Raw genomic sequence first — 27,328 nt, 5'->3', positions numbered from 1 at the left:
TAAGTTTGTGTATGGTGACCTGAATGTCACACCACGAGCAGGGAACACTGCATGACAGATCTGTCAGTTTGATGTTATCTAAGTTAACTTTAACTGTCCTTTTTCAAATACTGTCAACTTTTTGTTTTGTTCTCGTGGTCTTGTTAGCCTGTACTATGGCCGTGCATTTGCTGGCCAAAAAAGGTCGCTTCTATTTTTGTGTTAGCAGACGGTGTTTTGTTTACTGTTAACCTAACCTCATTTTCCCGTTCCCTGTACATGTGCTCAGTACAATGTCTAATCATGGTTATAAAAACTCTGCTGACAGGTTTTGTTATATTTGTGGTGAATTTGTGATTAAAAAACACCAAAGAAACATTACAGACTTTGTGAAAAAGATGTATTTTTCATACTTTGGATCTAAACTTGGTGGTCAATATAAATCTTGGGTGCCGCATAAGGTATGTTATGTGTGTGTTGAAGATCTGAGAAAAGGGTCTGAAAAGGAGGAAAAAAAGCCTTAAGATTTGCTGTTCCTACGATATGGAGGGAGCCAAGAAATCATTCTGATGATTGCTACTTTTGCAGTGTTGATATTACTGGTCATAATTCGAAAAACAAGAAGGTAATAAGCTACCCTAACCTTCCCTCCACCATCTGACCAGTAGGGCACGTTGTAGATTTGCCGGTTCCTGAACCACCAGATGATTTAAATTCTATTCAAACAGAAGTATTTTCTGATGTACAATCTGATTTAGATGAACCGCTGGAACACCAACATAATGGGGGACTACTGTTGGTCACTTCACCGAGAAGTTAAGCAAGCAACTCATCATAGAAAAAGCTACATAAGAAGCTTTTTTTAAAAAAGAAAGAAAATACAAACCAATTCCAGCTGACAAGTGAAGCCTTTATTAACACACATCATTGTTTTAAGTAGCTTACTATAAATACAAATCATGCTTATGTTGTAACAAAGCGTTTCATTAATTTCCCCATTTACCGTATGGCATAGGATTTTTATACTACATAATAAAAAGCATATTGCTTGAAAACAATGGGTAAAAAAAAAAAAAAAAAAAAAACAAAAAAAAAACATAAGGCTAGATTTGGATTCAGCTCATAAGTCTATCAATATCAGCTATCAAAGTAAAAAAAGTTTTTGAAAAAAAAATTTTTCATTGGCCTGTGTAATCTCCTGTATTGTTTCAGCTGTGTACATTAATTGTGAAGAAAGATCTAATTATCAATGACTCATAACTTCAGATACATTATTCAGTACATCTGACCACCAAACCCAACTTCAGATCTAAGATTAACAGTCTTCATGTGGCTTGAGTTTTTACGTTGTAATATGTCCGTTTTCTCTGAGGTGTTTATGACATCTTCAAGGGAAATTGTCAAAGAATAAATGCATGTTCAGTAAGCGTTACCACACACACCATGCTGCACCTTATCTCTCTTGCCACGTCACTGCAGTTGCACCATCTGCAAAGATCACAGATCAGGGCACACACAGTATATTTTACATGCTACATAAAACATTTATTAAAGACACAACCACCTTCCCTCAGCATGAGGGTTCTCTGTGGAACATGTATCATTCTCATGATAACTCGTGTTACATTACAGATTCCCCTACTGAGAGAAAGATGTCATATAAAACTCCTTTAACACACTCTTTACAATTAAATGTCACATATTTGATATATTACAATTTGTTATCCATTTCAGTTTTCCTTGATAAATACAGTGAATGTTTTCTTTAAATGTTCTTGCGTGATTATTTATTTGGTCTCGAAGAGTTAGCATGAATTATTTCTCCAGTAGTGGACCACACCATTATGTTCAGGCTTGTTTGTTACACACTCTGAAACAATAATTGTGCTTTTAGATTATAAGAGCATGTGATGTGTTTTCTTCATTTAAACTGAAATACATTGTTAGGCTACAGCAGTGGTTTAACATTAGTGATATGATATACTTAGCTTCATCCTTAACCATCCAAATCTCAGATTTGAAAATGTCAACATACATGGAATGAATATTGCCACACATTGGTTCCTGAGTAAATTTGTTTGCCACTAACTAGTTTGGATACCCTCTTCGACAAAGTGACCAGTTGTCACTTAACATGTCATCCCAAATTTAATAATTGAGTTCAACCTTTTCTTTGAGCAAATACTGTACACCCATTCTTCCTTTCAGATGAAAAGTGTCCCCTATTCATTTACTACGAAAAACAATTCAGTTTATCCCTCTGTGGATTCATCTAACCAAAGGACTAGGCACCTCTGTTTGGTATACCCATCCCCAGACTCCTCTGCAGAAAATACGGAACAGGCCATTCCTTCTTGAATGTACCTGACCTTAGGTGTTGGATAGCTTCTCTATAGGTGCCTACTCTTTTCAGCTCCCTCAGTTTACCTAATGCTGTGGATATACTTCATATATAAAATCTGTCTGCTCAATACCTTAGTTTCATTTCTCACATCCTGACAGAAAGGGGGTCCTTCACCTCTGGCGTGCCTTTATCTCCGTTTAAAAGCATACCGCACCATACTTCCTATACAAAATTGCTTTTACCCACATATTTGCACTAAATGAAAGCACATCTGCATTAGTGTACAGCTTTAGGTAAAGATATTTCCAAGTTCATTTCTTTTTTCTTAGGATCATTTAGATCTACTGTTATGTTTGTACTTAAAATTATTCCAAGCCAACACATATAGCTCACTTCATTATTAAAAATTCCACAAGGCATCCTAAGTAAGGACTGAAATTGCCATTTTCATCCGGATTGTATATTTGATGACAAAACCTGCTACGGTAGTAGAGATAATTATATTTCCTTTTCTCTGTTGTTGCTTATTTAGTAAAACATTTACAGTATAATATATATCTGTGTGATTAAATATTGTCTGTCTACTGGCACCGTTTGAATGTTATGTTACTTAAATGTAGCCTAATTTTCGTGTCTGCTGCTAAAATGATCTTGTTTTACTTATCGCGCAACTGTGCTAACCAGTAATTGATTTCTCACTAGATGACATTGTTATCCTCTTCTCATTACACTCACATTTGCACATCATATTTCATACTGTTGTGCTGCATGCAAGGGCTTTCCCCCTTTACAGTCCCCCAAAATGTATGACATGCCAAACATGCAGTATACTGATGTCATACACAGTGTGTGTATGGCGTGATAATTGCGTCCACTTCTCCATGTCATATTGTCACTCAGCCATCCTGTGACAACAGGCTGTGATATAAATATGTGGAAAAGAGAAGGGTTTCACCGATAGAAACTTATGAATATGTATTGAAGGAAACAGAACTGGTACACCTGGCAGAGAAGGAAGAAAGGGAAGTAATGAATAGATATATTAAGTTCGAAGAAGGAAAGAAGGTAGCCATGAGAGAAAGAATCTCTTACCACCACCTACCCTAAGAAATTCCTGCTTATGCTAAAGTCATTCGTTGTGAAGCCAGAGGGAGAAGTTGTTCAGCATTTCATGCAGAATGGACTTGTCACAACTTTACTGTCACAGACCCCCGAAACTGACCTTAACAAATCTCTATTGCAAGTGTGGAGAGAAAGAACAACAACATGGGAGGAAGGGGGGTAGGGGGAACTTAATTAATCATCAGTTGCCACCATCAAAAGTCGGTCTTTCTGTTGTCATCTCCACCATCTACCTGTAAAGAACCTCCCGTATGAAACCAATAGAAACCATATAATTTTATATTGTTCCTCTTAAAAAAATATAAAATTTTAATTATACAGAAGTCTTTCCGCTCCCGGGGTTGGAATGACTTCTTACCCTCTCCCTTAAAACCCACATCATTTTGTCTTTCCCTCTCCTTCCCTCTTTCCTGATGAAGCAACCTTGGGTTGCGAAAGCTTGAATTTTGTGTGTGTGTGTGTGTGTGTGTGTGTGTGTGTGTGTGTGTGTGTGTGTGTGGTTTTTTTTTATTGTGTCTATCAACATACCAACACTTTCTAGTTTGGTAAGTTACAGCATCTTTGTTTTTTATATATATTTTTCCCACGTGGAATGTTTCCCTCAATTATATTCATATCATTAATTTGTACCCAACAATTACGTTTGTTATTGTCACTGTTGCATTTCAAAATCTTTCCTGTCATCTTACTTTCTCTTTTTGTTTGCGCAAGTAGTTTCACTTTGTATTTACCTTCCCTTTTTACTGTAATCTACCATACAATTTTATCCTGCCTATCATACTCAATATTACGTAACTTATATCCAAACCATAACAAAAAAAAAGAAAAAAATTTTTTACCGCTTTCAACACTACCGCTGCTATAAAATCCACCATTGCCAGTATACAAACAATTCTCGTGTAACCTCGTGAATAATATTTCACAGCTTCAGTTCCTTTCACCTATTAAACAACCATTTCGGCTAGTTCTAACAACTTTTGCTTTATTTCCATTCCCGTTTTTCTCACATCACCGATCATTTTTTAGCATCTTCTCACAGGTTTTAATGTTAGTATTTCTTCGTCAGACAATTGTTAGCCTCATTTTCATAATCTGCCACCACATAACCAGTCCTTTGAATACATTTACATGCAGTTTTTTCGAAATTTTCCCGAATTTCTCCACCCTTAAACGTGTTTTGGAGGCAATACAACTACCTAACCTTTGTGCACATCATTGTTTACCAACCTAAGTTCACCACAGGATCAACATAGCTCAGCTTTAACCAGCACTTTTTCGACTTTTTGCACACCAGAACTCCAGTTGCTTTCTAGTTCACCTTTTTCTCTCCCCATATACTTTTATTTTTATTTTCATTTTAGCCTCATGTTACACTTTCCACCTTCTAAATACCATGTCACCCTCACAACATCCCCACAACAACCCCATTAAGTTTTATTTACATTCCCTCCCCAAACATGCCTTCGCCCTAGCCAGATTATGCTCCCATATTTCATTTACTCAGGCTTGTCTGACATATGGCATTACCCCCAAAGGCCTCATACTTAAAGTTCCCTTCTCTGGCTGTAACCCTTCTTTCCATCAGTCCCTATACCAGTTCCAAACCGAACAAACCATAGCCCTCACCCACCTAATCCTGCACCTACACATCAACTCAGCCAATGAACCCACCTGTCAACTCCTATCCCTAATCAAAGTCCTCAATCTTTCCTCTCCCACATCCACACCGGCTGTTCAGAGCATCCTCCTACATGCCAACCGTAAATTAGAACAGCATGCCACCCTTCACCACAAAAAACTATCTAATCTCCTGGTTTCCCACCTCCGGAAAGGCAACTCACTCACCCTCCACAACCTTTCCAACAAACCTCAACCTCCTCTCATTGCACTCAGACCCAGTCTCTCCCATCTACACAATCTCCCACTTCCAGCTCCACTCCCCCCAAAACCTCAAAATTCTAATCAACACAACAATCTCGAACCACAACGCCCCAATTCAGTAGTTAACCTTTCCTCCCAACCTCTCTCCCAATCCGAAACCTCTGTCCTATCGAAAGGCCTCACCTTCAGCCCTACTCCCAGATTCAACCAAACAGCCCTCGTCAAAGATTTACTGTCGTACACTTGTAGTCTCTGCTGGAAATATCACTTTGCCACGAAGAAAAATAACCTTAATCCTACTCCTAATGATCCAACTCCCCAAGACACTATCCAAATTGAACCCTGCCTGGAACAGTTCCGTCCTCCGTCACAGCGGGACCCACCTCCTCTCCCTCAACATCACTCTCTCCAAACCTTCTAGGAATTTCTCATTTCCAGCCTTGCCTCTCAATCTTACTTGAAAAACCCTAATCCTACTCCCAACATCACCACAGCTGAAGCCCAGGCTATCCGTGATCTGAAGGCTGACCGATCCATCGCCATTCTTCCGGCTGACAAGGGTTCCATGACCATGGTACCTGATCGTCGGGACTATGTGGCTGAGGGACTGTGTCAGCTTTCAGACAACACTACATACAAAATTTGCCAAGGTAATCCCATTCCTGATTTCCAGGCGGAGCTTCAAGGAATCCTCAGAACCTTAGGCCCCCTACAAAACCTTTCACCTGACTGAATCAACCTCCTGACCCCACTGACACCCCGCACCCCTACCTTCTATCTACTTCATAAATTTACAAACCCAAACATCCCGGCCGCCTCATTGTAGCTGGTTACCAAGACCCCAACAGAATGTATCTCTGCCTACGTAGATCAACACCTTCAACCCATTACATGCAGACTCCCTTCCTTCATCAAAGACACCAACCACTTTCTCGAACGCCTGGAATCCTTACCCAATCTGTTACCCCTGGAAACCATCCTTGTAACCATTGATGCCATTTCCTTATACACAAATATCCCGCACACCGAGGACCTCGCTGCGATGGAGCACTTCCTTTCACGCCGATCACCTGCTACCCTACCTAAAACCTCTTTCCTCATTACCTTAGCCAGCTTCATCCTAACCCACAACTTCTTCACTTTTGAAGGCCAGACATACCAACAATTAAAGGGAACAGCCATGTGTACCAGGATGGCCCCCTCGTACGCCAACCTATTTATGGATCACTTAGAGGAAGCCTTCTTGGTCACCCAAGCCTGCCAACCAAAAGTTTGGTACTGATTTGTTGATTACATCTTCTTGATCTGGACTCACTTATTGATTACATCTTCTTGATCTGGACTCACGCTGAAGAACTACTCCAGAATTTCTTCTCCAACCTCAACTCCTTTGGTTCCATCAGATTCACCTGGTCCTACTCCAAATCCCATGCTACCTTTCTCGACGTTTACCTCCATCTGTCCAACGGACAGCTTCACACATCCGTCCACATAAAACCCACTAACAAGCAACAGTACCTCCATTATGACAGCTGCCACCCATTCCAAATAAAACGGTCCCTTCCCTACAGCTTAGGTCTTCATGGCAAATGAATCTGCCTCAGTCCTGAATCCCTGAACCATTACAACAATAACCTGAAAACAGCTTTCGCATCCCGCAACTACCCTCCTGATCTTGTACAGAAGCAAATAGCTAGAGCCACTTCCTCATCCCCTCAAACCCAGAGCCTCCCACAGAAGAACCCCAAAAAGTGCCCCCTTGTGACAGGATACTTTCCGGGACTGGATCAGACTCTGAATGTGGCGCTCGCCAGCAGGGATACGACTTCCTCAAATCCTGCCCTGAAATGAGATCCATCCTTCATGAAATCCTCCCCACTCCACCAAGAGTGTCTTTCCGCCGTCCACCTAACCTTCGTAACCTCTTAGTTCATCCCTATGAAATCCCCAAACCACCTTCCCTACCCTCTGGCTCCTACCCCTGTTACCGCCCCCAGTGTAAAACCTTTCCCAGGCACCCTCTCACCACCACCTACTCCAGTCCTGTAACCCGGAAGGTGTACACGATCAAAGGCAGAGCCACGTGTGAAAGCACACACGTGATTTACCAACCGACATGCCTATACTGTGAAGCCTTGTATGTGGGAATGACAAGCAACAAACTGTCCATTCGCATGAATGGATACAGGCAGACAGTGTTTGTTGGGAATGAGGATCACCCTGTGGATAAACATGCCTTGGTGCAAGGTCAGCACATCTTGGCACAGTGTTGCACCGTCCGGGTTATCTGGATACTTCCCACTGACACCAGCCTATCAGAACTCCAGAGATGGGAACTTGCCCTTCAGTATATTCTCTCTTCCCGTTACCCACCAGGCCTCAACCTCCGCTAATTTCAAGTTGCCGCCCCTCGTACCTCACCTGTCATTCAACATCATCTTTGCCTCTGTACTTCCGCCTCGACTGACATCTCTGCCCAACCTCTTTGCATTTACATATGTCTGCCTGTGTCTGTATATATGCAGGTGTGTGTGTGTGTGTGTGTGTGTGTGTGTGTGTGTGTGTGTGTGTGTGTGTGTGTGTGTGTACCTGTCCTTTTTCCCCCTAAGGTAAGTCTTTCTGCTCCCGGGATTGGAATGACTCCTTACCCTCCCCCTTAAAACCCACGTCCTTTCGTCTTTCCCTCTCCTTCACTCTTTCCTGGTGAAGCAACCTTTGGTTGCGAAAGCTTGAATTTTGTGTGTGTCTGTTTGTGTTTTTTTTATTGTGTCTATCAACATACCAGCACTTTCTCGTTTGGTAAGTTACAGCATCTTTGTTTTTTACATATAATTATACAGAACAATATACGTATGCATGTATGTTTTTCTGTAAGAAACAAACTATGTATTATTAATACCTAAAATGATAACTCCAGTTATATTTTTGCTTTCACGATGTAGTTATTAAAAAAGATTGAGTAGTAAGTGGTACAGAATACAGAATAGCTTAAGGGCAAGGAATGGCTACGGAGAAAACGAAAGAAGAAATACCAAAGCCATTTACTCAGATTTCTGATGAGAAAGTGTGCAATCTCCTGGGGATGTACATTTCTTAACCTCATCAACATTGTATAGTCCCTTTTCCTGGCTTTAACTGTATCAACCAGGGGCAGTGCTTTAGGATGTGGTATTCCTACCAACTTAAAAGGTCCACAATACCATGGAAAGAACTCACTTTTCTCTTTCCTTAAGTTGGAACTATCATGGACATCTTTTACTAAAACTAAGTCATCTGTGCTAGAGACCACGTGGCCCAAGCCATGCCTTATGTGATGTCAGTGCAGTACTGTGCTGCCGCTCACAGAGATATCGAGAAGTTCCACACACAGAAGCATCCCAGGGTACCAATGTGTAGACTGATAAGATTTTTTTAATTTTTTCATTTTTTTAAAAATCTGATAGGATATAAAGGAAGGAGACGTACTGTATTTCAGCTTCGATAATAAAAAGACTTTAATTTTGCTGCAGACTCCACCTACGTTAAACCGTATAGCGGTCGACTCATAATCATTTATTTTACAATGATTCCTTGTCTTCACTACAAATTGCATCTCATTTTTTTTTGTTGTTTCCATCTAGGAATTTCCATTAGTGATATTTACTGACATGAAGGATGAGACTGTGTTATTTCTTCCACAAATAGAATAGAAAATGTGCTTGAATATCCATTCTGTTGTCACAAACCAGTAATCACTATTACCTTCACCATCACCATGAAGCTAAAGTGATTCTATTGTAGCTGAAAGGTAAAATGTGGCCATAGGATGGCAGTTTTTTTACCAGCCAGCTGTTTGCTTTGGTTGTAGATTGCCTGTTTTCTTACTTCTGCTTCTATACAGTACATGATATTGTGAAATTCGTAATATTTTTAGATGGTTAACAGGGCCTCTTGGTTTTCTCATGAAAATTTCAATTGTTCACTTATTTGTGTGAAATGAATACTCTTCATGGAGATACCTTTCTTGCAGAGCACATTATTCTAACTGTATTTATATAATTTTTAATATAAGCCCTGCCACATTCATTATATATTATGAAGTGTTGCATTAATTGGAGAACTTCACTTTGTTCGAGTCTTTGATGCTACTTAAATTCTGTAATTTATTATTAATTGAGTGGAAGTAGGGACATAAAAAGTAGTTTAACACAGTATGTCCACTGTTTTCTGATTCGTCCTGTAATGCAGTGCACTATTGTGCAATTTCAAAACATAATATTTTAGTGCAGTGGAAAAGATGAAAATAAGAAAAGGGGATTGGAATTGGAACATCCAATCCTTTGAGGAAACAGAGGCAGTGCATTCAGTTGTAGCAAATTTAACACAGAGGTATAATGTTTTCCATATGCTTGCAGTGACTGAATCTGATGTAAAAGGTAAACAGACAAAGGCTATGTTTATATAATTCTAATATTCCTATTAGATTAGATTAGATGTACTTTTCATTCTTGTATCCATAATGAGGAGATCCTCAAGGATGTAGAACGTGTCTGGAAACAAGGATACACAATTTGCATTCTCAAAGAAAAAAATATATGCTAATGTACCTTCCACAGATCGCAAGTGAAATGAGCTTAGTAGATGTGGAATAAGTCAAAGAAATCTTCAGTTTAGAAGGTAATAACAAACTTGTTACAAAACGTGTAAATGTTGTACAATACACTGATGTGCTTATGTAATTGAACTTGATTTTTCATAATACTCACATTATTTGACATTATTAATAATATATGCACAGCATGTGGTTTTATTAAGAAATTTGTCAATGGAGTGGGAGTTGGCCACCAATTAATCGTTTAGGCTCCTCTTAAATTGAATGTTACCAATAGTTAATTTTTTTACAGCTGATGGCAAGTTATTGAAAATGTGTGTTCCTTAATATAAAATTAGAGAGAGACAGAATGGCAGATCAATATTTACTGCCAGGAGACAAAATTCAAACACTGCTGATACAGACATTTCACAGTGAAAAAACTATTCAGATAACACCCTCACCCCCTGCTCCCCATTTTCATCCTTGTTTCCCTCACCTTCACAGTAGGTAAGTCTCTCTCACACTGGGGTCGGTATGACTTGCTCTTCCTTCCGTGTATCCCTCTTTCCTCACTGAGAAATTTAGGAATAGTTTCTTTCCACTTTAAAGTGTTTATTGGCAGTACACGAATTTCCTCCACTAAAGGTAAGTACTGGCTAGTCATTCTGCCTCTTTGTAATATTTTACTTTTCTCTTGTGAATTTTCCTTTTGGTACAATTAAACTGTGTTGTGGCTACTTTTGCTGACTTGGCAGCTTAAGCCAACACTATATGCAAATCAGGTTTGTTTTCATCAGGAACAGTGTGCTCCGTGACCATGTTAATGAGATCCAAGATAGTAGGAATGGCAGCATCAGTCATATTTTTAATATGTTTATTGCAGATCAGTTTTAGCTAGCTGTAATCTGTCATATGAAGTGGTAACAAGTGTTGTTACATTTATGATGAGTCATCATGACTTAGATATAATGCACTGAAGACAGCTACACAATAGGCGAAATTGATCTGCAACAAACAGATTAAAAATTTACTTCCAATGCTGCCCTTCCTTCTATTTTGGGTGTACATATAGTTAATATACATAAGTAAGCAAAACAGTTAACTAATCCCAAGATTGACTGCAACACCATTGTGTTACTGGCTGCTGCACTGTAGTTTGCTGTGTAAACAAACATGTGCAGCCAAACATGTACAAACATAGGGGTAGAATACTCCTAACAAAATTGAAGACTCACCAAGCTGTAGACAGTCGTGTAAAAAAAGGATGGAAGCAGTCCTTTTCTTCATTCTAGACCCTGTCTGTTGGTCACTGTCTCTCTTGTTTGATATCTAGTCTTGTATCCTCATATATATGTTATATTCCATCCTGGCTGTTTCCGCAGTGTATACGTATTTGTAAATTCATACATTTATCTAAAAACAAAGATGATGCAACTTAACAAAGAAAGCGTTGGTATGTTGATAGAGACACAAACAAACACACAAAATTCAAGCTTTCGTAACCCACGTGCTTCATCAGGAAAGAGGGAAGGAGAGGGAAAGACGAAAGGATGTGGGTTTTAAGGGAGAGGGTAAGGAGTCATTCCAATCCCGGGAGTGGAAAGACTTACCTTAGGGGGAAAAAAGGACAGGTATACACTCGCGCGCACACACACACACACATATCCATCCGCATCCCGCAACTACCCTCCTGACCTGGTACAGAAGCAAATAACCAGAGCCACTTCCTCATCCCCTCAAACCCAGAACCTCCCACAGAAGAACCTCAAAAGTGCCCCATTTGTGACAGGATACTTTCTGGGACTGGATCAGACTCTGAATGTGGCTCTCCAGCAGGGATACAACTTCCTCAAATCCTGCCCTGAAATGAGATCCATCCTTCATGAAATCCTCCCCACTCCATCAAGAGTGTCTTTCCACTGTCCACCTAACCTTCGTAACCTCTTGATTCATCCCTATGAAATCCCCAAACCACCTTCCCTACCCTCTGGCTCCTACCCTTGTAACCGCCCCCGGTGTAAAACCTGTCCCATGCACCCTCCCACCACCACTTACTCCAGTCCCGTAACCCAGAAGGGGTACACGATCAAAGGCAGAGCCACATGTGAAAGCACCCACGTGATTTACCAACTGACCTGCCTATAACCCGGAAGGGTACACGATCAAAGGCAGAGCTACGTGTGAAAGCACCCACGTGATTTACCAACTGACCTGCCTACACTGTGAAGCTTTCTATGTGGGAATGACCAGCAACAAACTGTCCATTCGCATGAATGGACATAGGCAGAGAGTGTTTGTTGGTAATAAGGCTCACCCTGTGGCTAAACATGCCTTGGTGCACGGCCAGCACATCTTGGCACAGTGTTACACCGTCCGGGTTATCTGGATACTTCCCACTAACACCAACCTATCAGAACTCTGGAGATGGGATCTTGCCCTTCAATATATCCTCTCTTCCCGTTACCCACCAAGCCTCAACCTCCGCTAATTTCAAGTTGCCGCCGCTCATACCTCACCTGTCATTCAACAACATCTTTGCCTCTGTACTTCCGCCTCGACAGACATCTCTGCCCAAACTCTTTGTCTTTAAATTTGTCTGCTTGTGTCTGTATATATGCGGGTGGATGTGTGTGTGTGTGTGTGTGTGTGTGTGTGTGTGTGTGTGTGTGTGTGTGCGTGTGTGCGTGTGTGGGCGCGCGTGTGTGCGTGTGTGGGCGCGCGCGCGCACGAGTGTATACCTGTCCTTTTTCCCCCCCAAGGTAGGTCTTTCTGCTCCCGGGATTGGAATGACTCCTTACCCTCTCCCTTAAAACCCACATCCTTTCGTCTTTCCCTCTCCTTCCCTCTTTCCTGATGAAGCAACCGTGGGTTGCAAAAGCTTGAATTTTGTGCGTGTGTTTGTGTTTGTTTGTTTGTTTATTTGTGTGTCTATCAACATACCAACGCTTTCGTTTGGTAAGTTACATCATCTTTGTTTTTAGATATATTTTTCCCATGTGGAATGTTTCACTCTATTATATAAAGTCATACATTGTAATTTGTTACACTATTATTTTTATTGTAGGTTTCAAGTGTCCAGGTGATAGAAGCTTACATAGCTCGTATAAAAGAAATAAATCCTATCTTAAATTGCATGGTAGATGAGAGATTTTCTGATGCCCTGAAAGAAGCAAGGGAAATAGACAGTTTTATTGCATCAGAAACAAAGAGTACTGATGAAATTGCAAGAGATACACCTTTTCTTGGTGTCCCCTTTACAACAAAAGACTGCATACAAGTAAAAGGTAACTGACACATTATCTTGCTTTGAAGCAGTTCTATCTTTCCAGTGCTTTTAAACCCATTAGTTTAAAAACAACATAAAAGTTACTATTTGTAATTCTAGAAATGGCAATGTTTCTCATACTGTTTCATAAAAATTGTGTTGCATATTATCCCTACAAATTTTAGGTAAAGGAGAATGAGATTTTACTAAAAATGGGTAGTTGCCTGAGGTGCAGAAATGTGAGGTTGTTAAGAGACTCATTGGCAACATAGTTGGTTGATGGTACAGGTTCACGGGGTAAGAACTCTTTTAATTAATTAAATTTATTTATTGGTGTGGGCAGGGGTGGGGGGATCATAATTTTGCTCTGCTGGACTGTTTGCATTTCACATTCCTGTCCAAACTGTTAGTGTGAAGGTTTTGAGAGACATTAATCTGGTTGTAGCTCCATCCAGTCCAGTCTTCTTTAATGTATTATCATTCCATCTCTCAATCTCCCATTCATCATGCATCCAATTTTTTCAGTAGAAATGATAAATTTGGTTTACTCGTGATTATCTTTCTTTGTCGTAAAATGAAACTGTGTGTAATTGATATACTAGTGTCTAGACTCCCATAGCTGTTGTCTTCAAAGACTTCAACTATATAGTAACAATATATAATAGCAATGCAACCCCCATCTGATAAACATATTGTGTTTAATCCAAGGGGAAGGCTTCCAGCTATGTTGTTATATGCTGAAGGCAGATTTTTTCCTTTCTTTCCTTCTCAGTGACGATTTTGCACCCGTGTCCTGTTGCCAACATGACAGGAAAGTGAGCTTTGCTCTACATTCTCCACAAGCTACTTCAGAACTGATGAAAGTTGAAAAATGGTCACCACTGATATGAATAAGAATACTGCCTGATAGTAAAGCAGAATTAGTGGTGTATATCCATTCTAGTTATGGGCTGTATGGTACTGCTATAGTTGATTGTGTATTGTTCAACACAAGGTTATTCTGAAAGATATCAAGAAGACTTTTGGTCAGTTCTGCACCCATATTAGAACATCTTAAGAAATCATGTAAATGGGTATTATACTCCCATTAAATGTAGTTTGGAACCTGGTAGGCAATCCTAATGAGCTTTAGGTTGGCTTTATTCATCTACTTAAGCTGATAAACTGTAAATTATAAAAAAACTTATATTATTAATGATTGTGCTCGTACTATGGAGCCAGTCAACATTAGATCAATGTTTATTGCTGTAGTGAGTCTACACTTTAGAAACAGAATTTTAATTTGATTTAAACTGCAACTTCCGGAATAAAAGTGCTGTTGTTTGATTCTGTGAATAGTGATTGGATATGTGGAACTTTTCCTGAAATTCTTTTTTCACTTTTATTCTTTACTTCTACTGCTTCTAAGGGTGATTATACAAGAAAGTGTTTGTTTACTCACATAAAAGAGTGATTTTTCTTTCCATACTGTAGGCCTGTCAAACACTGCTGGATTGTACAAAAGAAAAGATATAAAAGCTCTTGAAGACGCCGAAGTCATTGCCCTTATGCGAAAAGCTGGCGGAATTCCGTTAGCTGTTACAAATATTTCGGAATTGTGTATGTGGTGGGAAAGCTCAAACACAGTCTATGGGAGGACAAACAATCCTTACAATACAAACCATATAGTTGGTGGCTCTTCAGGTGGGGAGGTAAGTACTTTGATAGTTTACTATCGTAAATCTCAAAGTATTATGTTTATTTTTTGTCTATTCTTTCAACAGTGGTTTTTACACTATACTTAATTATTTTTATTAGTGAATTGCAAATAATAAGAACTTGCCAAAATAAATAGGATGAATACTAATTATGAAGTACATCTTACAGTAATGTCATTGCACTGGGCATAATACAGTACTTTTGGTTTTAATTTTAAAGATGAGGACAATAAAATTATTGTGTAAATCATTGTGATTTTATTTTCTGAGTGAGTATACAAAGCAAAGCGGCACAAGTGATCAATGCACATTCAGGAGGAACTAGCTTCAAAACTCAGTAGATTATTTAGCATTTCCCTGGAAGTATTTAATGTAAATGTTTGCACGATACCTTTGAAAAGGAATCAGTCAATTCATTTCTCCTTTATCATCCAAATAACTAATTCTCAGTGTCTAATCACCTCGTGGCTGTCGTGATGTTAAACCCTAATGTTACTTCACCCTTTCACAGATGACGATCATTTTATTCCAGGGGCACACTTCGCATTAGGTCTTGCAAGCCAGTAGCAAACAGTGCTGGGGATTAGATATCCTTCAAGGCTGCCGAGTAGAAGAGTAGTCCCTTCTCACTGTGGACCACACACTATGAAGATATTATAACTAAAAGTTTTTGGTGTGCAGATTTCTAATCCCAGTTGCAAAGCAGGCAGGTGCTGACAGGTGTGAATATCACCAATAAGAGTTGAAGGACATAAAAGGATTGCAGTAGTAGAGAAAGGAGAAAGGCAGGATTGCCCTCAATGTTATGCAGTCTGTGTACTTAGCAAGCAGTAAGGGAAACCAAGAAGAAATTTGGTAAGGGAATTAATGTTCAGGGAGAAGATATGCAAACTGTGAGTTTATAAATGACATTGTAATTCTGTCATGGACAGCAGAGGACTTGGAAGATCAGTCGAATGGAGTGGATTGTGTTTTGAAAATGAATCATAATACGAACTTCAACAAAAGTTACACAATAGTAACTGATGGAATGTAGTCAAATTCAATAAGCCAAAAATGAGGAAATTCTATTAGAAAATGACTCCAAAAGTAGCAGGTGAATTTTGGTAAAAACTTAGTGGTGATGGCTGCAACAGTGATTATATAAAATGCATACTGGCAATAGCAAGAAAAGCCTTAGAGAGAAAGGGAAATTTATTAACATTGAATGTAAATCTAATTACTAAAATATAATTTTGTGAACCAAGACAAAATGGTGTTTAGTTTGTTCACATCATATTTCACCAAGAACCCACAGTTGAACCATTTAAAATAAATTTAAGTGTAAGGAAGCTGTTTCTGAAGGTATGGAATGCAGGCTCATACAGAAGTGAAACTTGGATGATTGGCAGTTCTTATAAGAAGAGACTAGAAGTCTTCAGTGTGTAGTGCTAAAGGAGAATGCCGTAGATTAGATGGGTAGGTTGGATAACTTATAAGAAGGTACTGAATTCATATGGGGAGAAAAGAAAATTATGACACAATTTGGCTAAAAAAGGGGACCAATTGGCAGGACATATCCCGAGGCATCAAGATAAGGGAAATGTCAGATTAGTAAAGGAGGGAAGTGTGGTGGTAATATTTTTTTATTATGTTACTTGAATGAGTTGATACTAATACAACAGTGTATGTATACAGTCTCAGGCTGAGGGCAAGGTTTCTTCTCTTAGCCAGAAGGTAGGAACACAAGGAGTAGAACAACTCGTGTACCTCTCCTGGTTAATTCTTAAATTGACTTTCTCTGGGTTTTTTCTGGTCTGTTTTTGTGACCCCCTCTATGCTTGCACATGGGGCCTATCTTACCATTCTCTAGTATTGCCCTGATTGAGCCCCACACAACAAACATTATGTAAAAACTTGATTGTTAGTTATGTTTGGTACATGCTAATGCAAGTATCTGTTAAGTGAACTGTTTTTTATTGAATATGCTGTGCAACAGAATTAAAGGACCACTTCTTCACACCTCCTTAATTCCCATCCACTGCTGTGTGTCAGTTCGGAATTTGGCACAAAGGCACATATAGACCTCCTCTGTAGTGTAGCAGAAGCACGGTGCCCTGCGACATCACCCTCAGGCTTGATGATGCTTCAGATAGCAAGGTGTCGACACTTGTGGAAAACAGGCCACAGCTCAGAAGTTTCTGACGCATAAGGTGGTTTAATGAACTCACATTGGCACCAAAAATTTTACCACAGTTCTTCCCAATGCCACTTTGGACATGTCACACAATCGGAACATTGTGACAACACCCCTCTTACCCACATTTTACCCCTTCTTTTGATGCCTCTGTGATGGAGGTCATAACTGTGACACTCAGCATTGAAATCGTGCAGTTTTCTTATGGGTGGCTGAGGAAAACATCCCACAGACGCCACCATTCAGAATCAGTATGAAAGGGTTGCAGCAGGTATCGTAAAGTGTGTCAATGAAACCACCCTTTTCCCTGGGGCATTGCTTCCCACGCATTCCGTGCTTGAAAATGACAGTTGCAGTGCGATGGGGCAACAGGAAGATGTTCTTCACAACCTTTGACATTGCTGACACCCTTGGGTGTTTCTACCCTTCTCTAAGGACATTGTGGGACTGCATCCCCATCAAATGTGATCTAACCCATTTGGAGCATAACATGACTGCAATTTTTGTTCTCATCTACAGGTTGGAACCACTAGGGATTGTTCAACACCACTCAACAAAATTTTAACTTGATCCAAAGCAGCTAAATGTACCAGCACTTTTTCAGTTCTCCTTTTTTGTGTCCTCCTCTGGCATGATCACAGGGGGATGCGACATTGACACATGTATGAATAAAGCAGCAAAGAGTCCCTCTAAGAGCCACCAGTTTGGTAAAACCCTCAGTGGCATCCACTGACATTTCTTGAGAATTTAAAAATGTACCTTTACAGACAGAAACCTGCGATCACATTCTAGGCGCTTGCAGATTGGTAACCCGTTCGACACTCTGATTTTGGATTTCCTATATCAGGTGCAGGAACAGCAGTGTGGCGGCTAAAGAGCTGCAGTGTGGCCTGCCTGCAAGCACCCAGTGCTCTCATCACGGGTTATGCCTGCAGAGGCACATTTTTAAAATTTGCAGTAAAGGTGTGCGGGTGCCACTGAGGGTTTTATAGAACTCAAGGGTCTTTGAGGGATCCTTTCCCGAAAAAGCGTTAGCACCCTTAGCTGCTTTGGATCATACCCAGATTTTGTTGAATGGTTTTGTATGGTCCTAGTGGTTTCAGCTAGTATATGAGAGCAAAAATTGCAGTCACGCTGTGCTCCAAATGGGTGTGATCATGTTTGACGGGGATGTGCAGTCCCACAATGTTCTTAGAGAAGGGATGAAACAGCTGAGGATGTCAGCAGTGTTAAAGTTGTGGATAATGTCTTCCTGTTGCACTTCACACTGTGAACTGTCATTTTCAGCTGCGAAATGCTTGAGAATCAACACCCCAGGAAAGGGGTGGTTTCATTAACGTTCTTTATGCCATGCCCTGCGGCCTTTCCGTGCCGATTCTGAGTAGCGATGTTTTCCTCGACCACTCATAAGAAAACCAGATGATTTCAATGCTGGGCGTCACAGATTTGACCTCCATTACAGATGCTGGGGTTGGATGAAGGGGTTGAAATGTGGGTAAGAGGGTGAGTGACAACATTCCAATCAAATGACACATATGCAGTGGCACTAGACAGAATTGTGATGAAATTTGGTGCCAATGTGAGATCATTAACCCACCTTACATGCCACATTAGCTTCTGAGTTGTGGCCTTCTTTTCACAAACATCGACACTTTGCTATCTGAAGCGTTGTTGAGCCTGAGGGTGACGTAACATGGCACCATGCTTTTGCACCATTATATAGGAAGTTGTATGCACCTTCTAATGTTTTGATGACTAAGAGTGTGTTAAGTGTATGTGCAAACTTCCCAATTCTCTTATACGAGTCAACATACATGGTGTACACAGCCAATCTTCTTCTCTGGATAGCCAGCTTCTGGAATCTCTGCAAACTTCTTCTCCGAAGAATGATGCTAGTTACAGGAACCTTAGTCTCTCTCTCTCTACTTGAGAAATAATTAGATACTTGAAGAATACTTTTCAACAACTATTGGTATATTTGAGCTTCATAAAGAACAAAATTATCATTTCTCACATAAATATTCGACTTCTTGTAAATCACCCGTGTCGTCTCACATTAGAAACAATTAAGATACATTTACAACAGAGTTGGTTTAACAACCATCATAAACATGTCTTGCCTCTAACAAGTCTGTGTTAAGAGTTTCTTTTTTGGACTTCGAATCTCAATTGTTCTTGTTATTTATAACAATGGTCACTGATACGATTACCACAGAATATCCTAGAAGTTCCATGGTTCTTCTGTATACTTTCACTAGAACGTCCATGGATTGCCCGTCAAGTACTTGTTGGTGCCGTTTGTTAGCCGCATCTACCTTCTGCTGGCGACTGATTTCACACCTGCACACACAAACATGTGATGTGCAGTAGGTAGGATTCTAGCATCCCACTCTCACATCTAAAATATTGTGTGTTTGAGATGGTAGAAGGCAGAGTGGTTCTAGAATTTAGGCAGAAATTCTCAAAAAAACTATATATTCGCCCCCCCCCCCCTCCCCCCACCTGAGATTGAACACGCGATATTTTTTACATAATCATTATGTAAATAACATCACCCAGAACAACAGTACATATCATAACCATGTACTTTTCTTCTATATGTTTATATACTTATTTTTTTCCAACTAAAATTCTTTGTACTCTCTTAAACAGGCTTCTGCTTAGTCTTGCTGTTTTCTTACTGTACTTTGTTTAGACATGATCAATTGTGTGAGGTTTTACTCAACTTTTCTAATATTTAGGAATTATGAGGACTTTTTGTCTCCAATCGTAAACTCAGGGTGTTTGTGACATATGAGTACTCTACTTTCTGTTCTCATCTACTGTACAACTTGGGTTTCTGTTTTGGGAATAGCGCGAAGTCGCAAGGTGCCAAATCTGGTGAGTATGGTGGGTGGGGTACAACCACCATGTTGTTTTTGTCCAAAAAGGTCCTGGTGAGCAAGAGCGTGTCACAGGGTGCGTTGCGCATTTTAGTGATGCAGCAGCCAGTTCCTTTGACATCAAAGTTCGGGCAGTCATCGCCACATGTTTTCATGGAGCCGTCACAAAACGTCACAGTAGTATGCAGAATTCGCTGTTTGGTTGGGTTGGATGAATTCTTTGTGCACAATTCCCTTGGTATCAAAGAAAACGATGATCATGCTCATCACTTTGCTCTTCACCTGTCTCGCTTTTTTGAGTCTTGGAGAGCCCGGGCTCTTCCTCTGGGACGATCGTTACTTTGTCTCTGGGCCATAATCGTAAATCCAGCTCTCGTCGTTGTTAATAACCTGTGACAAGAAGACAGAATTTGATACACACGCGCTGTTCTGTTTGCATAAATAGCCACACAGAGTGTCACGGAAATCATTGTGGACATGCAACACGTCCTCCCAGCTGAATGCCACTCCGCACACTGCCTCATCAGATATGCAGCTCTTGCCACCTAGCGGTGCAAAGATCTACTACTACTTTCCAGATGGCAGCACCAGTCCCAAAAATTTTGGATTCTTTAACTTCTCAATTTCCTTCATTACTCTTTCACACGGGTTTGGTGGCGGGTTATAATTGGATATTAACACCTGATGAATGCCTTCCCATGCCAGGAATTCTTTAAATTCATTACTTACAAACTATGGTCCATTAGCTGTAAGAAAACGTTTCGGTTTACGTACTTCTAGGAAGTATTGTTGTAAACAGTGTATAACTGTGAGCGTATTTTTTTTTAGTAGGATATAGTTCAACATATTTTGACCACCACTCTGTTGTTGTTGTGGTCTTCAGTCCTGAGACTGGTTTGATGCAGCTCTCCATGCTACTCTATCCTGTACAAGCTTCTTCATCTCCCAGTACCTACTGCACCCTACATCCTTCTGAATCTGCTTAATGTATTCATCTCTTGGTCTCCCCCTACGATTTTTACCCTCCACGCTGCCCTCCAATACTAAATTGGTGATCCCTTGATGCCTCAGAACATGTCCTACTAACCGATCCCTTCTTCTGGTCAAGTTGTGCCACAAACTTCTCTTCTCCCCAATCCTATTCAATATTTCCTCATTAGTTATGTGATCTACCCATCTAATCTTCAGCATTCTTCTGTAGCACCACATTTCGAAAGCTTCTATTCTCTTCTTGTCCAAACTATTTACCGTCCATGTTTCACTTCCATACATGGCTACACTCCATACAAATACTTTCAGAAATGACTTCCTGACACTTCAATCTATACTCGATGTTAACAAATTTCTCTTCTTCAGAAACGCTTTCCTTGCCATTGCCAGTCTACATTTTATATCCTCTCTACTTCAACCATCATCAGTTATTTTGCTCCCCAAATAGCAAAACTCCTTTACTACTTTAAGTGTCTCATTTCCTAATCTAATTCCCTCACCATCACCCGACTTAATTCGACTACATTCCATTATCCTCATTTTGCTTTTGTTGATGTTCATCTTATATCCTCCTTTCAAGACACTGTCCATTCCGTTCAACTGCACTTCCAGGTCCTTTGCTGTCTCTGACAGAATTACAATGTCATCGGCAAACCTCAAGGTTTTTATTTCTTCTCCATGGATTTTAATACCTACTCCGAATTTCTCTTTTGTTTCCTTTACTGCTTGCTCGATATACAGATTGAATAACATCGGGGAGAGGCTACAACCCTGTCTTACTCCCTACCCAACCACTGCTTCCCTTTCATGTCCTTCGACTCTTATAACTGCCATCTGGTTTCTGTACAAATTGTAAATAGCCTTTCACTCCCTGTATTTTACCCCTGCCACCTTCAGAATTTGAAAGAGATTATTCCAGTCAACATTGTCAAAAGCTTTCTCTAAGTCTACAAATGCTAGAAATGTAGGTTTGCCTTTCCTTAATCTTTCTTCTAAGATAAGTCGTAAGGTCAGTATTGCCTCACGTGTTCCAATATTTCTACGGAATCCAAACTGATCTTCCCCAAGGTCGGCTTCTACTAGTTTTTCCATTCGTCTGTAAAGAATTCGTGTTAGTATTTTGCAGCTGTGACTTATTAAACTGATTGTTCGGTAATTTTCACATCTGTCAACACCTGCTTTCTTTGGGATTGGAATTATTATATTCTTCTTGAAGTCTGAGGGTATTTCGCCTGTTTCATACATCTTGCTCACCAGATGGTAGAGTTTTGTCAGGAATGGCTCTCCCAAGGCCGTCAGTAGTTCCAATGGAATGTTGTCTACTCCGGGGGCCTTGTTTCGACTCAGGTCTTTCAGTGCTCTGTCAAACTCTTCACGCAGTATCGTATCTCCCATTTCATCTTCATCTACATCCTCTTCCATTTCCATAATATTGTCCTCAAGTACATCGCCCTTGTATAGACCCTCTATGATGACCAAAATGTATGATACCCCTCCTTTTCCTTGTGGAATTGGTCCAAAAAAATATGCCGCTGTGGGGTCGTGTAATGACTTGGGAATAATAGGGTACATTTTGTACTTCACACGAGTATTATTCTCTTTTCTTTTCTGACAAATTTCACAGGTTCTAATTAAAGATGCTATTTTATGCCCTAGCTTCTTAAAATAATAAGACTTATTCATATGAGTTATACACTTTTTGATTCCGAAGTATCTATATCCTGTATGATCATACCACTCCAGTTTGTCTTCCACTACCTTCGGAATGTGTAAACACCAATGCTGTGATGTTAAGCTGCCTCTCTAAAACAAGTTATGACCTATAATTTTCCATTTTCCTTTGCAATTAGGAGGCAATGAGTTCTGAATACACAGAGAAAATGTCTCTGTAAAGTAAGGATCTTGATGTATATTTTCAGCTATTCTTTGCACCATTTCGTTTACTCGGATGTTCGGATTCTGCCAATATAAAATTAATGGCAAAAATAACACCAAGTCCTTCCACGCGTTTCAATCCTTCCATTCCTGTGGGTAACTGTAATTTAATTCATGCTTATTTAGACTACAGCTAGCAAAAGCTATGGTTCGGTGTTCTACATTATTCTGATTCCACTCTCCTTGGAAAAGTTCTGCAGCAATTCCATAATCAGATGCATCTGTTGAAATTTTAAATGGTTCGCCCATAACTGGATGATGTAAAATTGGTGATTCATCAAGCGCACTTTTGACAATTTCAAATGCATCATTGGCACCTTGATCCCAAGTCCATGGCACTCCCTTCCTTAATAAATGTAAAATTCTCGGGTCATTTAGTTTTTGCCCTCATATGTACCGACTTTATTATCTGGCTATCCCCATAAATCCTTTTAACTGTCTTAAATTTCTGGGCTATGGTCATTCTTAGATAGCTTTGATGCATTCAGGGTCTGGTCTAATTCCTTGTACCCCTATAATATGACCTAAGAACTTAAGTTCTTGGCACCCAAAGTATGGTTCAGTCAGTTTAACCATAATACCTTTTTCTTTAAATTTTTTCAAAGTTTCGCACAAAGTTAAACAATGTTCTTCCCAAGAAGCGATATTATCAAGATATCATCTACATATATTATCAAGTCCTTCAATAACTCTCTCCCTAGTGCCTCATCTAATGCACGTATGAATGCGGGCATAGAGATATTAAGTCCGAATGGCAATACATTGAAATGATATGATTTACCATCAAACAAAAATGCTGTATACTTTTTGGATTTTGGGTGTAATTTTATTTGCCAGTATCCCACAGTCAGGTCCATAGTGCTAAAGAATCTTGCCTTTTCAAATTGGGCTAGCAATTCATCAATATTAATTGGTTGGTCTCTCTCTCTGTTTCTATATGCCGATTCAGTGTATGAGCGTCTAATACTAATCGTACTCCGCCTGTAGCTTTCTTTACCACGACCAAAGGATTATTCATGATGCTAGAACTTCATTCTATAATATTATTATCAATCATTTTATTGATTTCATCTCTACCCTGCTTCCTTCAAACTTATTGCCGCTGGATACGGCTTACAAAAGAATGGAGAGTCATCTTTTATTTTAAATTTACAAATATTGTCGCTGATATTACCCAGACGATTGGAAAATACTACTTCATACTCCGTTAAAATTTTATATAAATCTCGCTTTTGTTGATTGGTTAATATTAGGAACTCGTTAACTTTGTCTTGTATGTCAGTTCGAAGTGATACTTGATTACATTATGGATCTTTGGTGACAATTTTGCTGTAGCTGTTAATCGCAGACACTTACACTCAGTTGTTTGTTTTCTAATGCAGTTATCTGTCACAAACTGTGTCAATATCTACTGTCCCCTTTACCAAAACAAAGAAGACTCTCGTCAAAGTTTAAGATGACTTTAAATTCTAATAACCAATCTAAACCAAATAATACATCTCTATTAATATTTTATACTGTTAATAGTGTTTGCCGAAATAATATATCTCCGATACGACAACTTACTTGAGTTTCATAGCTCACGATTTTACTCTTTGTTCCTGTTATCTCGACTATGTAAACTCCCGTTACTGGCAATAGCGGTAAGTGCTGTTTAGTCTGTAATGAATTAAAGAGTGCATTGGGGATGAGTGATACCTCACTCCCTGAATTTATAAATATGTTAACCTATACAGTTTCCACTGTCCGTGCTATTATAGGTTGTGGGTTATTGGTATCTAAACTCGGTTCTTCAAGTAGTAACTATTCCTTTGCGGGTATTTTGTGGGTAAAGTTAACATATTTATGTGGAACAAGGACTCCTAATGTATCTCCATGACCTGCACCTCGGCCCTGGATCCAGATCGCATCGTGTTCTCCTCATTATTACTAATTACAGGCTGGTTACCAAAACAAGATATCACACATCCATTTTGTGCTCTATTGTTACTCGGTACAAATTCCTGAGAAGTTACTGGACCTAAATTTGAAGGTGGATGCTTCTTCTGATAATTGTTCCATTTTTCCAGTTGCATTGGTGTACTCTTGCTAGGTTTGCCTCATGTTTTTTGACATTATTCCCACTATTCCTTTTGTAGTTCGGATTTTTGCATTGGTGCAAGTTTTCGTTGGGGTCCTTATTTAAGGCATCAAGTGCATCTACAAAGGACAACAACTCTTCTACCATCTTCCACCCACTACATAAGATATCTTTCCTCGCATATATGGGATATCATCTAATTAAAATCTGCACTAATCCTTCTTCCTCCATCGGCTTATCTAAGTACTTTGCACGCGTTCGATGCCAATCGAAATACTTCCTCATTGTACCCCAAGTATTATTGTAATATTTTGGGTCCCACAAATCTGATATTAACTTCTCCTGGGCACGTGCAGACCAATACTTCTCTTTAAATTTCTTTTGAAAATCTTCCCAAGAGGAAAAGTTCTCAATATTTACTGTTCCCCATTCGGAGGCTTCTCCTAGAAGGTAACCCACAGCAAATTCAATCTTCTTAAAATCTTCCCAATTGTTTGCTAAAGCTTGGTTAATCCTTTTCAAAAAATGTGTCGGATGTACCTCTCCATCGGGCTTAAATTTAGGAAATTGTCTCGATAACCCCGAATGAGTTTCCCAATGCAAATCAGTAACTGCTTCACTGGTTAACACCACATTAGGTGAAGTTACTCATTTTTCTACTTGTTCCTCGATAAGTTTGAATTCTCTCCAGAGTTCGTCTATGCCCTTCCTGGTATCAGTAAGTTCAAAAGAAGCCATAGGTGACACATTCCCGGATGTATTCTCTCAGTAACTCTTCTTTCTATAATTTCTTTGACTTGTTCTTCTAAACTACTTACATTTACGATATCAGAGTTTTGTCTTTTCTCTTTGAAGCTTCTTTCTACATTGTCCGCTCGTGTACTTACACCTATAAGTTGTGATTGAATTACAGGTATTAACTTGCTCTGCTTATCTACACTTTCTTTTAAAGTACTCAGTCCCTGCTTTACAGCATTAAATTTAACATTACACACATTTTTGAAAGATCCTAATTTTTCATTGATTTCTAATTCTACATTATTGCATCTGTCCTCAATCTCAAATTCTAACTTTTTTTATAGCTTCTAGAAATTATCATTCTGTTTACTACTAAGGTCAGTGAACATTTGATTTACTTGAGTGTGCAGGGAACTAGTCAATTCATTCTTTAAATCTATCTTAAAAATTCTCTAGTTTAGTATTTAAAGTGTCGAATTCAGTCTTCAAATCCCCCATGCCTTCACAAGGAGTACTAAATTCTTTACTTTGTGAATATATCTTGGCACTTAACAATCCTAAAGTTTCATTCTGAACATCCAAGCATTTAAAGTTCCACTCTGAGCATCTAATTTAGCATTTAAAGCTGTACTATGTGTGTCTAATTTAGCATTTAACTGCATACTCTGAGCATTTGAGACTTCATTTAATTGAGTTTTGATGACATTTACCAACTCAGACCAGTGTGGCCCTTCTTTACTAATTTTCATAGCCACGACTGGTTCTGAAGTTTCCCCAACTTGCTGTTCGTTATCCATATTTTTACCAGCTTTAGACCTTGTGAGCATTTAAAAATTAACTTTAAGTATAATAACTACACTAATAAAGTTCACTCAATAGTTTGTATCACAAAATGTGTAAGCAGTAGCACGTACTTCTCAAGCGTTATTGAGAAAATCGCAAGATAATTTTGACCGTCAAATGTCGTCAAATATATACATCTGTGCATGGCCATTTTTACCAGGAAGCACCGGCAGCCAAGTGGTTAGCGTTCAAGTCCTGTAATCGCTGAATCGAGTCCCACTAGTCAGTTTTTTTTCTAACACAGTCATTTTCTTTACTATTTATATTACAATTGATGTAATGGGAAAAATACATGTAATCGGATGAACTTTTATTAAATTTACAATGTTATTTGGCAGTCTACAAATTTTTAACATAAAAATAATGTAATATTCATAACTACCGACTAGTAAATGACCAAACACATAAAGTGATACTGAAAATGTATGCTTGCCGTGTCTTCAAAATTGTTCGTATTTAATCGAAAGAGAACGAGAAATTGCTTCTCATGAAGACGCTATTAAAATACACCCGATACTGCATGACCAATGATCAACACCGATATTTAAGGAAATACTGCGTTATGTATGGTTTACTTCCAAATTATCAGCTGAAAGAGAGGTTTTTGAAAATGTTAATGAGGTTTGTTTTTCCACGGAAAACCTCAAAACACCTTGCGTGTATGGAAACATAGCATTTATTCAATGCAGCTGGTGCTGTTTAACTTTGTTTTTCATGTTTTTATGAAAAATACCATCCCGCAACTTGTACTCGTAATGTCAAAAGCAACGATTAATTGTACATCTTTTGAAAGCCATCTGTGCTGGTCAAACTTGGAGGTAAC

At 39.3% G+C, this 27,328-nt stretch overlaps 1 protein-coding gene across 4 annotated transcripts in view; it reads left to right on the top strand.

The window, feature by feature from the left end:
* LOC126161723 (fatty-acid amide hydrolase 2-A) overlaps positions 1-27,328 on the top strand; it is a 223,739-nt gene that overhangs the window by 32,262 nt on the left and 164,149 nt on the right. For all 4 annotated transcript variants that reach the window (XR_007534948.1, XM_049917759.1, XM_049917760.1 and 1 more), the window contains 2 exons: positions 12,964-13,183; positions 14,638-14,855. Coding sequence is in view for 3 of the 4 variants with exons in the window: in XM_049917759.1 (XP_049773716.1) it covers positions 12,964-13,183; positions 14,638-14,855 (438 nt within the window). In the remaining variant the exon portion in view is untranslated. The remainder of the gene's footprint in view (positions 1-12,963; positions 13,184-14,637; positions 14,856-27,328) is intronic.

Source organism: Schistocerca cancellata, chromosome 2, assembly GCF_023864275.1.
Source record: "Schistocerca cancellata isolate TAMUIC-IGC-003103 chromosome 2, iqSchCanc2.1, whole genome shotgun sequence".
Taxonomy (NCBI): domain Eukaryota; kingdom Metazoa; phylum Arthropoda; class Insecta; order Orthoptera; family Acrididae; genus Schistocerca; species Schistocerca cancellata.
Note: the sequence above shows the minus strand (reverse complement) of the source record. Positions and strands in the feature narration are given on the sequence as shown.